General features: G+C 40.7%; 1 protein-coding gene across 1 annotated transcript; it reads right to left on the minus strand.

Annotated features, from left to right (window-relative positions):
- Window positions 1-828: 828 nt before the first annotated feature.
- Window positions 829-12,994, minus strand: LOC129187514 (uromodulin-like). Its single transcript, XM_054786949.1, has 15 exons — window positions 12,948-12,994; window positions 10,562-10,619; window positions 7,707-7,787; window positions 6,812-7,276; window positions 6,387-6,601; window positions 4,395-4,543; window positions 3,788-3,871; window positions 3,414-3,662; window positions 2,979-3,342; window positions 2,747-2,898; window positions 2,454-2,537; window positions 2,079-2,321; window positions 1,851-2,007; window positions 1,698-1,773; window positions 829-1,610 (listed from the first exon to the last, which is right to left on the minus strand). Exons 3-15 carry the CDS (start codon window positions 7,777-7,779, stop codon window positions 1,591-1,593), a joined length of 2,331 nt encoding a protein of 776 aa, XP_054642924.1. The 5' UTR covers window positions 7,780-7,787; window positions 10,562-10,619; window positions 12,948-12,994; the 3' UTR covers window positions 829-1,590.
- Window positions 12,995-13,950: the final 956 nt, after the last annotated feature.

Genomic DNA, 13,950 nt, shown 5'->3' on the forward strand with positions numbered 1-13,950 from the left:
CTCTTCTCTCTGTGAGCTCACTCTTCCACTTGGGTCCCTCTCATTCACACACATGTACTCTATCTTACTGCGGCTAACCTTCATTCTGCTCATTCATGCTGAGACGGAAGATGGTGGTCCAGAATCTCGTCGAAGCTGCCCGGAAGACATTCTCCATGGCTTCTCCGAACTCCTCCCATGTCTGAGTTTTTGCCTCAGTGACCGCCAGAGCGGCCGACTGCTTGGCCTGCTGGTACCTGTGTCAGCTGCCTCCAGAGTCCTGTGGTCCAAAAAGGCCCAGTAAAACTCTTTTTTCAGTTTGACAGCATCCCTCAACACTGATGTCCACCAACGGGTTCTGGGATTACCGCCACGACAGGCACCGACCACCTTGCGGCCACTGCTCCGATCAGCGGCCTACACAATGGATGCATGGAACATGGCCAACTCAGACTCAATGTCCGCTGCCTCCCTTGGAACATGGTCGAAGCTTTCCCGGAGGTGGTAGTTGAAACTCTTTCTGGTGGGGGACTCTGCCAGATGTTCCCAGCCGACCCTCACAATACGTTTGGGCTTGCCTGGTCTGACCGGCATCCTCCCCCACCATTGGAGCCAACTCATCATCAGGTGGTGATTGGTTGACGATTCCGCCCCTCTCTTCACCTGAGTGTCCAAAACACTAGTCCGAAGACACAACCACCAAGTCAATCATCGAACTGCAGCAGTTTTACAGTATTACCAATAGAACAGCTAAGTCTATGAGCAGCACAAGGATGACAACACAGTTTCAACATTGCTTTGTTTTCATGAAATATATGAAAAAAAACCTGCCTCATTATGATTTACACATCATTTTATTTCAGAGATTGACACTTTCGAAACATAACTGATAATCCATAATTTAACTGTATAGTCACGCTTCTTCATAATCACTTTGTTGATTTAACAGGGACGTGAACACATTCATCTTTTTAGAAAAAGACATGCATTACACCAGATCTAGCTGCATGCAGCTGCTTTCCGTCTGAAGTCCCTGGGCAGGTGGTAAGACAAAAATACAATCAACATCAACAGAATACAATCAATATATACCACAAAAATCAGTTGAACGCAATCAAAATCACTAAAATGCATCCATATACTGTAATCATCAAGGGTCTCCACCCTTTTGGCCTACATCAACTTTTGTCACATTATCATAGTTTATTTCAACCCAAATAAAGTAAGTTTGTTTTGCCAGAACATGAACAAAATCCACAAGTCACATTTTCTAATAAATCAGTGTTCATCTGTATCGTGTATTTCAGCTGTGAAACATCTCAATTGTATTTTATTTACAGTGTGCTCAAAGGCCTGCTGCTATTTAGGGGTCGTTTGTCATTAAATACAAGCATCGTTGAACACTTCAGCTGCTAAGCTCCCTAGCTAACTGTTGGAGACCCCTGAACATCTCCAACACCTCAGTCAGCCATTGAAAACGAATACATCACTGTTGATTACACATGACCTGAAATGTTGATTTCTCAATTACACTTTTCTGACATTTCAAGAGAGATTATACATGTCAGACTATCAAAAAGGTTTCTGTCAAACAGCCCAATGCCATGGATGTCACTCAGATGATTTCTCCCCTGGAAATAAAGAGGAAGGGAAAACATGGTCATTATTTCCACATTACGTTAAAATGCAGCATGATAACCTCATGAAAAAACACTTACAAGTGATTGGTCCAATGGTTAGTGGCTTTAGTGGAGAAGACTTGAAGACATGGCGTCGGGCTCTGCCGGAGCAGGACTACATGTGGAACAACATAACATTCCAACTAGGTTCTTCAACAACAACACAACTGTAACTAACAGTATGCGACTCACCGGAATGCAAGAAGAAGTCATGCTGTCACACAGGCTGAGGCTGCAGTGGAGGTAAACATCTCCAGATTCTCCAACAAGGATGAACGAGGTAATGAAACGAGCCTTGAGGGATGAGCCGCTCATAACCACAGACACTCGCTGGCGGTCGGTGGGACATCTAAGAAAAACAGCATTTATCAGTGTTTTGCATTTTGTTTCCGTATTCACCCATGCTAAGCAAAGACATACTTGTTTTGGATGAGAAGGTTTCGCTCAAGATGGTCAGGGTCTGATGAGTAAGAAGTGAAGCATTCCTCCAAAACAACCGCCAAGCTGGGATCTTTCTTGTCCACAGAGACCTCCACGTATAATGGTGAACCCACTGGAAGGACCACCGCGCCTGCCGCATAAGGCTCTGCATAGTCTGATTTCTTGAACAGGACCATGGAGGCTTTCAGTTTGGCACCCGAGCCAACAAAGACACCTTCCATCCTGTCAGTAAAAGACACGAGTTCTCCTCTCATTATTATGTGGCTGCATGCGAAGCGCATCTTATTCTGCCTCATACGTGTTATTATGGACCAATGCGCTAACATTCTGTGTAAATGTAAGCCTTATACTTGCCTGCTTGGTGGGTCCTCATTCACAGCTCCGGATTGGCTTGATGGATCATCAGGGACCTGGTTGCGATCAACCTCTTTGCTGGGCCTTCACACAAAAATTCCACAGAACTCCTTTCAGTATCAAAATAGTCAACATATACAAATGCCGTGTTAAATAAACACTTTAGTAGTAAATACACAATACAGCAACCTGTCAGATACAACCCCAGGCCATTCATAAAGTTTCTAGTTTACTAGAATCATTCCAAACCATAGCTAATTGTATCAATGTCCTATTTATTCATGACAACTCACGGCAGGTTCAGTCTGATGGGTGCCTTCAGTCTTGTGGGTGTGTCCAGGGGATACGCGCATGAGAAAGGAAGAACCAGGGGCAGAAAGAAGGAAGTACAGCTGTCTGGATAGATGAATAAGGCGTTGGAGTAGATGACATGTGTGCTGTTGATCTGAAAAACAGATTTCATCCACATGATTCCAAGGTGTAGGTCTTCAAAATAAATGTCTACGTGCGTGTGCTGCTTTTTACCGTCAGTGTGTTTCCACAGGCACCCGTCTGAGCGTCAGCGTCGTACCACACGACACCATGTTTGTCCCTGGTCCAGGAACACTTGCCGTCTGCCAGGTTGCCAGTCAGAGCACTATAACCAGTGGGTCTTGTGCTAGCTAAATCCACACCCACTTGGATTTTGTCAGAGCCACAATTAAGGTTACTGAGTGACGGATCCAACTTGGGACTGCAAGAGGTGGTCTTTCTGTCACACAGGCTGAGGCTGCAGTGGAGGTAAACATCTTGGTGTTTTCCCTGAAGAAAGAAGAGCAGGGCGGAGAAACGAGCCTGGTGGGATGCGCCGCTCTCAACCACAAACACTTGCTGGCGGTTAGTGGGGCTTCTAATAAAAAAGTTGATCATCAGTATTCTGCATCTGGTCTCCATATTCACCCCAATTAAGCAAAGACGTACTTGTTTTGGATGAGGTGATGTTGGCCAGGACTCTTTGTGTCTGATGAGTGAGAAGCGAAGCAGTCCTCCAAAACAACCGCCAAGCGGGGATCTCTCACAGAGACCCCCACATATAACGCTGAGCCCACCGGAAGGACCACCGTACCTGCTGCGTAAGTCTTTGCATCGAAGGAGTTCTTGAAGGAGTTCTTGAACAGGACCATGGAGGTTCCCAGTTTGGCACCCGAGCCAACAAAGACATTGTCCACCCTGTCAGTAAAAGACACACATACTCATAAAGCAAGTTCATTTTATTACGGCTCATACTAATTATTATGGGCCTGCTTGTGGAGCAATGCTCTAACGTTCTGAGGAAATGTAACGCTGTTACTGGCCTGCGTGGTGGCACCCCCTCTGCAGCTCCGGATTGGCTTGGTGGCTCATCGGGGACCCGGGGCTGGACAACCTCTTCATCGGTCCTTCACACAGAAATGCAAAAATGGATGTGGGGGCCACTTTGCTGTGTACATTTATTGGACTGTACGCTATATACAAGCTTCGTGTTAGGAACGGGCTGCCCCTGGGCCACACTTTGGACACGGTGCACAGTAAGAGTGAACAGGGTGATGATTATTTTATTTTTAGTAAAGCTGCTCTGTTACTAATGTGCAGCCTTCTCATCTCTGCTGAACAATGGCAGCACGCTGCTTTCATTGTAGAAATAACATTTCAAAACAAAATGTAAAAAATATACACAAATATCAAAGTGGGCCCTGCATCCCTGCTTTACATAATTCACATTGAGGTCAAGTGTTGGGACATTACCAGGGCTTTTCTCCAGCCCGCACACGCCCCCACGCATGCGCCCACACAGAAAAATATGGTAAAACTGTCGATCCGTAAGGTGGTTTGACTGTACCGTTCCATCCCTAATTACACCATACTGACATAACATGGCTGAAACCTGTATCATTTCATCTCCATTCATTCATGACAACTCACACCACGGTCGGTCTGATGACCACATTCAGTCTGGCGTCTGTCTTCAGGGGATACTCGCATGAGAAAGGAAGACTCGCTGGCAGAACGGAAGAACTGTTTGCTGGGTAGATGAATAAAGTGTTGGAGTAGGTGACATGTGTGCCGTTGGTCTGAAAAACAAAAAATTCATTCAAATATAGCCTTTTTTTTGATTTGCAGCTTGCGGCTCATTCTAAAGACAGAATTTAACAAAAAACAAAAAATTAGCTGCAATTTTACAAGAACCAGCCAAAATATTATGACTAAAAAGTTACAATCTCATGAGAAAAAGCTGTAATTTTACAATGTTATGAAGAAAAATAACATCACTTTAGTAGCATAAACTTGAAAGTTATTTTTATATATTTTACTTTTAATAGGGGTGCAACGATTCATCTACTACATCGATGTATCGATTCATATTCCTATGATCCAACTTCATCGATCTGTGTTCGGCAAACTGCCTTTCTGATTTCACATTGTTTCAAAGGTAATCAATCGATGGCATCAATACAAGGAAATTGGAGTTAAAGGGATAGTTGGAATTTTTTTGACATGAAGTTGTGTGATATCCCCATCAGCAGTGTAGTACATCAACTGACTTTCTCTGACGTTCCAAATGAACCAATATCGTCCTTGAATCGTGTCGGCAACCACGAATCATGACACCGATCGAGTCGTTATTAAAACGAATCCTGACACCCCTACCTTTTAACATTATGAGAAGCGAATGAAACAAACAAAGTCGTCATTTTGGGAAAATTAGTTTTTTTAAAATATCTGAACATGAGAAAAAAAAAACAGCTGCAATTTTAAAAGAATAAAGTCAAAATATTAGGAAAAAAAGTCATACTGTATTCTCACGAGCACAAAAAGGTCAGAAGAAGAAAAATAGTGTTGTTGGTTTTTGTGGCTCCACAAAGCCAGGCTTTGTGCTCAAGATGCAACTCGACAAAACCTAACATCCACAATCAGACTTCTTTGGTGCCGCGACGGTGGTGATGGACTTACTTTGTCAAGTCCGGTTTTTGGCTTTGGGAATGCTCTTTTTTTCCCCCATGTCCCTTAAGGAAACTGGTAGGTTCTCAATAAATGGTGACACCATCTCCAAATTAGTTCATAGCTGATTTCAAGCTGATTTCAGATTATGAGTTACTGTGGCGATACAGCTGCTACCTTCGGCTTTCCACTCAACACAGCTGGCTAATCCAAGTAAACTTGCTTCACACTATACCCCGCAAGATGAGGAAAACAAAAACAATCAAGTATTCATTTTTGGAAAATGTGGTTGCGGAAAGAAAAAGTTATGTTACAAGAATAAAGGATAAATATTTTTATGCCATAATTACAAGGAGAATGTTGACAAAAATTGACTTCAAATACTTGGAAAATGTAAAAACAAAAAAAACCCAGCAAAAATGGAAACACCAACTGGAATTTTACAAACTATTGAGAGAAAAATGTCATCCTTCCGAGAAAAACGTTGTGATTTTACAAGAATAAACTCGTAATATATGTCATTTTTGTGAACTAATTATTTTTCATAATGAGAAACAAAAATTCTCATGTTTGGAATGATGAGAAATGAGTCTGGGGAAGCCTTATTATGGCAATAAAGTCATAATTACAAGAAAACGTACGAGAAGTTCAAATATTTGGAACATGTAAAAAAAAAAAAGCAGCACAAAGATACTACTGTATTATTTTCACCTATGTCACAAATCTGAAACGCAGTTTTTTCTTGGAAATTCTTCACTATGTGGCCATCCCTGGAAAACAATTCAACACTGGACATCCTGGTCCAGACGATTCCAAGGTGTAAGTCTTGAAAATGAGTTTGCATGGCATCAACAGCAGAAAGGTTCTCATCAATACTAAATACAAATCTTATTGTTTGCCCTGGACGTGAAATGAAATGTGTACATGTGTACGTGTGTACGTGTGTACGTGTGCACGTGTGTGTCTGCTTTGTACCTTCAGTGTGTTTCTACAGGCACCTTCCTGAGCACCAACTTCGTACCACACCACACCATCTTTCTCCCTGGCCTGGGAACACGTGCTGTCAATCAGGTTGCCAATGAGTGGGTCACGACCAATTAGTCTCATCTTAGCTGAATCCACGCCCACTTGGATTTTGTCAGCGCCACAATCGAGGAGACTGATGAGTGGAGGATCCAATTCTAACTGTTCTGTGTGTAATATGCCAACATATGGAAATACATGACAGTCACCTTCACTAATATGACATTGCTGCATCATGACATTGATCATACTGTAACCTTTACATCTGCTAGCATGGCTGTTCTTATCAGGTGACTAACATTCTGACACCACATGGGTCCACATTCAATATTCTCTATCATTCTGCTGTACAGTTGGTTGTAAAAAATGGAACATACCTGCACAGTAGGCCCGATCGCAAATGCTTGGCTTGACCAGTTTGTACACGTAGTAGGTGGAAACTGTTGTGGAGCACAGCTTGACATGGATGCTGTGTCTGTCGCTAGGGTAGCACTTTCCACCATAGCAACGACACACGTCCCGAATCACAATTTCACCCAGCTGTGTGGGATGAGGTTCTACCATCGTCACTGGTCCACTGGTTCCACACTTATAGCTTTCTACTCCACATGTCTCAGGAATATGTGCACTCTTGTCCTCCAGGAACAGACGACACCAGCCCTTCCACTCAACTCTCTTGTCACATCTCCACTTGCTTGATTGGGTACTAAATTGTGTGGAACGCCAGTCGTCCCTCAGGTCAGTGTAGCTGTCACAAGGGTCGGCACAGGTAGTCTTCCCACCACGTTCGATGCAGTCCATGCCTGCTGGACATGTGGTGCCTCCACACGGGAACTGGACGGCTGGTGAAGAACAGACATGATATGTAACTGCATGCAGCTTGTAGTTTGCATTTCTTTTTTATTCATCAAATTCAAGACTGATGGTTTTGCAGATTACTACACGTTTAGCCAACACCGCTTGCGTTAGTCTGTTTTGCGGTTTACATCAAAATGTTGCCTCGGTGGGCGTACATTTTCCGGTTAGCGCCCACCTGTGATGTCATCGGCGGTTGTCTCTGTAGTTCTTTGCTAACTAACAGCTACGCCACAAGTATTTCTAGTTACAATTATTTGGCCAGTGTGAGTAGCAACATTGGCGCCACCTTGAAAAGGTAGTCAGCGGGTGTAAATAAGAGTGTTGCCAGTTGGTATATAACAGTGTGGATAGTGTTCCATTTCAATAACTGCTGGTGTACGCATCCAGCATGAAAGGACGTATTGATCATGACACCTGAAATCCTTGCGGCGATCAGCACGAGGAGGAGAAAGAACGCCCCTCCAGGCGTCCCCATCGTGGCGCACATGCAGCGTTCTACTGAAATCAGACACAATTTGCAGGAAATGTTGGCGTTACCTTGACCAGGGAGGACTCCAGGAATTGAGAACGTTTCATGTCAAGAGGGAGTGTTGATAGGCTGAGGCTTGATCATAGCACACAATAAGTTATCAAACTCTTCAATGCTCCGTCAATAAAAGAACGCTGCAACACAAATACTCTTTAGAGTGGGGGTGTCCAAAGTGTGGCCTGACACTTTTAACTGTCTTTTTAACTAAAAAAAAAAAAAAAAATCACAATGGAAAAATCAGCAGTAATTTTAGAGAAGTAAGGGAAATATGTGAAGAGAAAATTGTAACCTAATAAGAAAAAGTTGTAATTTTACAACGCCGTAATATTATGAGGAAAAAACACCATTTTGGTAGCATAAACTTGAAATATTCAAGAAAAAATTTGCAATATGTGAAACAAAAACAAATAAAGTTGTCATTTTTGGAAAATGTGGTGATTAAGTTAGAATTAAAGAATTAAGAATTCAAATTAGGTTAAAACGTAATGTTACAAGAATAATGGAATACTAATTCGAAGAAAAGTAGAAGAAAATTTACACAGAGGAAGTTGAAATTGTTGGAAAAAAACACAGCACAAGAAAACAAAAGAAAAAAATAAAAATGGAAAATTTAGCAGTAATTTTATAAGAATAAAGTCAAAATACAAAGAGAAAAAAGTTTCAATTTTACAAGAATAACGTCATAATATTGAAGAAAAATAATGTCACTTAAATACTGAAAACAAAATGTCGTATTATTTCAAAGTTGTAATTTTATGAGGAAAACAACATTTGGAAAATTAGGCTAGAGAAAATAAACTGTTATGAGAATAAAGTCCAAATACGGGAATAAAGTCATGAGAAATGTACAGGAGTTGAAATTGTTGGAATAAAACAAAAAAATAGAAAAAACAGCTGCAATTTTATGAGAATAATCTGAAATAATTTTAAAAAAAGATGTAATCTGATTGGATGAGACTAACATAATATTATAAGGAAATAAAACATTTTAGTTGTATAAAGTTGCAATATTAAAGAAAAAAGTTTAGTATTATGATTTTAGTTGTATTATTGTGAGAAACAAAAAAATAAAGACAAGATTTTTGTTGAACAAAGCCATGAAGTTCGAAGAATAACGTCAAAATTGGATGTGAATAAGGTCACATTCTGGAAAGTGCGTAATCCACACCCTTTACATTTAGAGAAAAGCACAGATGTGTGTGTGTGTGTATACATATATACAGTATAACGTGCCGTAAGGATCAGTCAGCTCTGTATTTGACAGGAGCCAATCATGAGCAGCAAAGAAACTCAAGACAAGCTTGGCAACCCGCAATCACGGGAGGTCATTACTCGATATAACAGTGTCATCTTACAAACAACACTAAACTCATCACACAGCAATTGAACACTCCAAAGGTATCCCAAACAAATATACAATCACAGACCAATACAAGTTTAAAATGCAAAACACAACATTGTGAAGAGCAAAGCGTTTCATTGAAGGAAATGGATGGCGCTGCAATGTTGCTTCAGTCCACCAGAGGGGGCCAGAGGAGCACAGAGGGAGGCTGGCATCATTGCAGCGCCCTGGCATGCTCCAATGGATGCGTTACTCTGACACAATGTATTATGGGAAATCTTGAAAAGAGTTGTTTTTTTCATTTGAAACTCGGCACATGTTTGCATGTTTCTCAGGCATACCTTTAGAGTGTTGTGGTTACTTACTGTGTGATGAGTGTAGTGTTCTCTGGAAGATGACACTGACTCATGGTGACCTCCTGCCATTTCCAATGGGTTGAAAAGCTTGCCTTGACTTTTTTTCCCTCAGCATTTTGTCTTTGTTCTCATAAAATTACAGTAGTGTTTTCCATTTCTGCTCCTTTTAATTTCCCAAATATTTCAGCTTTCTTCTCGTAATATTATGATTTAATTCCTATTTCATGAAGGTAGGCTGGGAAAACGTTTGAATATTATAGGAATGAAATCATCATATTATGAGAAGAAAATGTACAGGAAGAAAGAGGAAGGAGTTGGAAAATGAAAAACAGCAGCTATGGAAGCAACTACTGTAATTGTATGAGCATAAAGTCAAAATAGTGAGAAAAAAGTTGTAATAATGTCATTTTAGGAGGGGAAATAATGTCATTTTCGTCGCAGCAAGCTCAAATATTTAAAAATATGCTTTTAATAAGTTGTAGTATTGTGAGAAACAATGCAAATGAGGTTGCGGAAATAGTAATGTTCGGAGAATAAAGTCAAAATATGATAGGAATGAAGTCATAGTTATGAGAAGAACATTTACAAGAGGGTAAAATAGTTGGAAAAATGGGGTTGGAGAAAAAGTTATCATATTATGGTGACAGAGTTATAATATTACGTGAAGAAAATTTACCAAGATTATTTAAACCGTTGAAATATTTGGAAAACGCCCCAGTAAAAAAAAAAAAAAAGTTGATATTAACATTGGGCTTTTTTGCTGATATCACAAAGCTGAGATGCAGCTTTTTCTCATCCAAAACATCAAAGTGGCCCTTGCATCCTTTCATTCTTTGGGATGTGGCCCTCGGTAGAAAAGCTTTGGACCCCCAGCTTTAGAGGCATTCTATCAAGCTTGCTGCGAGCCAAGAGAGATGATTCCACTTGACGCCTGCAGCTTAAATGTCACACAATATTATCACATACAATCATATTCTCATAACCAACCAACCATTGATTGAAAATGACAAACGGCAGGTGAAAGTGAATAGTCAGGATTTACCACTCTGCTCCTGTACAGCTTCTTCTGGCGTCCACTTGCCTCCCACTCTTACTGCAGCCTGCAGGGAGATGTTGGTTTCATTCAGACGTGACATAAACATCATTTATCGCCACGATAGATACACCTGTCAGTCACCTGCATCACTCCGTTACAATAAAGGCGCCAAAAGTCACTGTCAGCAGTGGCGGTTGGAGCTCGAATGATGCCCTGGGCTGACCGAAGCTGTGCCCTGGGCTGACACAAATTCTCACTACTAGTTTTTAATTAAGTATTATATCTAAAAATATATATATATACACATTTCACTATATATATATATATAGCCACAAAACCCTACAAAATCTACATTAATAAATAAGAAAAAACTATATTAAATACAACACAAATAGAATGGATCTTGTTTTTGTCGTGCACAAATCCCATTATGTTGTTTTCCAACTACAGAAAGGTGCTCCATAATTCATAATTCATAAGCTCCCCTTAAAGTGCATTTGACTTAAACCCACATTTACCCAATTCGAACTCCCAGTCGAGAAAACAAATTAACAGCAGTTAGTCTATCGGCTCATTTGATCGCATTCATTCCATAATGCGCAGTGCGGGCAGCGTTCTCCTTTGCCAATGCTCGTCAAGTCAGCCCATATGTGTGGCAGATAGGCGCCCTCTGCAGGCGAGATACTCATGCTGCTCAACGTGAGCAAACGTCACCACGTGATGTGGATCGAAACCAAATTAGTGGTAAGGGGGCGCGTGCCGCTCGGCCTCAGGTTCGCTGGGCCCTCGGGTTAATTGCGAGATAAAAAATGTAAATTGCAACAGTAATTGCTCAAAAATAAAACATATGTAATTGTTAATATTATATTATATTAATTATGTCGGAGACGAAGACTTTCGGACATGTTATGTCACTACGAAAATGTAAATTAAAAGGAGGAAGTTGTGTGTCGATATGTGTTGACTGCAAGTTGGCTGAAGTGCTTAGCTTGGGTCCGCCCGGGGCGTCATTAAGGCCAGAACCGCTAATGCCTTTTTCTTTGACCCGTTTCTCCGCTTCTTTTCTCGGCTTTGTAAATTGTGCACCTGACGGCTTTGACTGTCTTTCCCATGTTTTGTTGACACAAATTAACAGCACTTCTGTCGTCATCTCTCACCGGCACCCAACTAGCTGTCCAAGCTAAACCAAATCATATCGACACACAATTCCATTTCACATTTTCGTCGTGAAATAACACGTTTGAGACAATTCATATCATATGATATCAACAATTAAATATGTTTTATCTAATATATCTGCCACACCTATGTCGAAGTCGGCGGAATTGACCGCAACACGACGCGGTCTCCAAGGCTGTTAATGGAAGGGTATACCACCTAAATGACTCACGCGAGCGCTTCCCCACCTGCCAACCGAATGTCCCTTTGAACCCTTTATTAACGTCTTTGTCCGACTGGATGGGAAATATACTCGATTCACAGGTTATCATCAGGCCGCGCTTCATATTATCCATACGCAATGGAAATTAGTGTCCTTTCTTTTAAATGCCAACTTATTCTAGTTAAGTGAAGACATCAACATCAACATGATCCACCTGAGGTGAAAGCAACACATAAACTTACGTTTAAAATCCAAAAGAGGTCGCCAGAGCTCTGAGTTGCCCAGAATTATTAATTTGACATGACTAAAACAGGCTGCGGTGTATGGAGGAGAAAAATCACATCATCACATTTACTACATCCAAGCTGTTGGGAGTTGAAGCGAGCCATTCGTGTCACGTGACCACTGACCAGAAAGACGCGGCGCGGACTTGGTGATGCTGGAGTCTACTATACACGACAAGACGTATCCACCGACAAGACAAGTAGTTTTACACCGCCTGTGACAGTTGAAGCATCGTACTTTGTTTGTACACACTTTCTATACATCACATATTTCATTGATTGATTCACAAGTTATCCCTTACCACCAGGATGACTCAAGTAGGCATGAAAAATATGACGGTCCCTTAATGCCAGGAATTCAACTACTGAGCTTTCATTGTGTAAAAATAAAGTATTGTCATTTGTTAGGAAAAAAGTGATGAAAGTGGGACACCTTGCTAAATAGGGGTCTCAAACTCGTGCCATGGAGGGCCGAGACACAGCAGGTTTTCGCTCCAACCAGTTTCTCTAGCAGGTGATTGAACTGATGAGCTCCTTCCCTCAAATTGAAGGTGGTGATCATTAAAATCACCCGCTTTAGTGACGGGCTAGAAAGCAAACCCGCAGTGTCTCGGCCCCCATGGCACGAGTTTGAGACCCCAGATCCTCATTTCATTCTTTTCCTCTATCATTTGACTCAAGTCAACTCAACTATAAGCTCATAACAGAAAAAAAACAAGAAACTTACTGAAGAGTTGGAAGCGTTGATCCGATCCGCAGAGGTGTGTGTGTGTGTGTGTGTGTGTCTGTGTGCGTGTGGCCTTGCTTTTATGGCAAAACCGCTGACATCATAGTCACATGTCTGCACCACACTCAAGTGGGCACACACCTCATCATTTTAATCATAAAATCTCAATATTTCAACACTATGCTACTAAAATGACATTTTTTTATTGGTTATTTTTGTGAAGTCGTTTTTTCCCCATTAGAAGTGACTTTATTCTCATGGAATCACAGCCGTTTTTAACATTCCTGCTGGGTTTTTTTTTGTTGTAGTTTTCCAAATATTTCAACTTTAGTCTTTCAAATTTTGTTCTTATAGGCTTTATTCCTATAATATTTTGACTTTATTCCCATTTTCTGAAACCTAATTGTATTTAAATTACAACTGTATTCATAGTTTTGTTTCTCATAATGTTCTGACTTTCAAAAATAAGTCTTGAATTTTTCCTCATAATGTTATTTTTGGAAAATTGTGGCTTTTCTTCCATAACAATAACACTACATTGTCATATATACTATAATATTTAGACTTTTTCTTTGAATTACAGCTCTTTTTTCCATTTCTGCTGGGTTTTTAAAAATTCTCCCAAATATTTCATTCAGAGTGCTTAACTTCCTGACTGAAGCACTTGAATGCGTTTATTTGAAATGACCAAATGATCAAATACAGGAAATGCGTTTGGACTTTGGAGACGTGAGACCAGGTTCTGCTGTGTGTGTGTCACGTTCAAGTCATTGTGTTATGCAAGTCACTTTAGCGTTTAGCAATTGGGAAAAAGCACGGGTGTCAAACTCAAGGCCCGGGGGACAGATTCAGCCTGCCGTGTCGTTTTATGTCTGGAAATAACTTACATAAAAAAAGACACTTATTTTTAAAATTATTTTACTATTTTTAAAATTTTTTATGTATATTTATTATTATTTATATATTTATTTGACCATATTAAGGAAAAATCCTTTTAGAAAAA

The sequence above is a fragment of the Dunckerocampus dactyliophorus genome, chromosome 9 (genome assembly GCF_027744805.1).
Source record: "Dunckerocampus dactyliophorus isolate RoL2022-P2 chromosome 9, RoL_Ddac_1.1, whole genome shotgun sequence".
NCBI classification, from domain to species: domain Eukaryota; kingdom Metazoa; phylum Chordata; class Actinopteri; order Syngnathiformes; family Syngnathidae; genus Dunckerocampus; species Dunckerocampus dactyliophorus.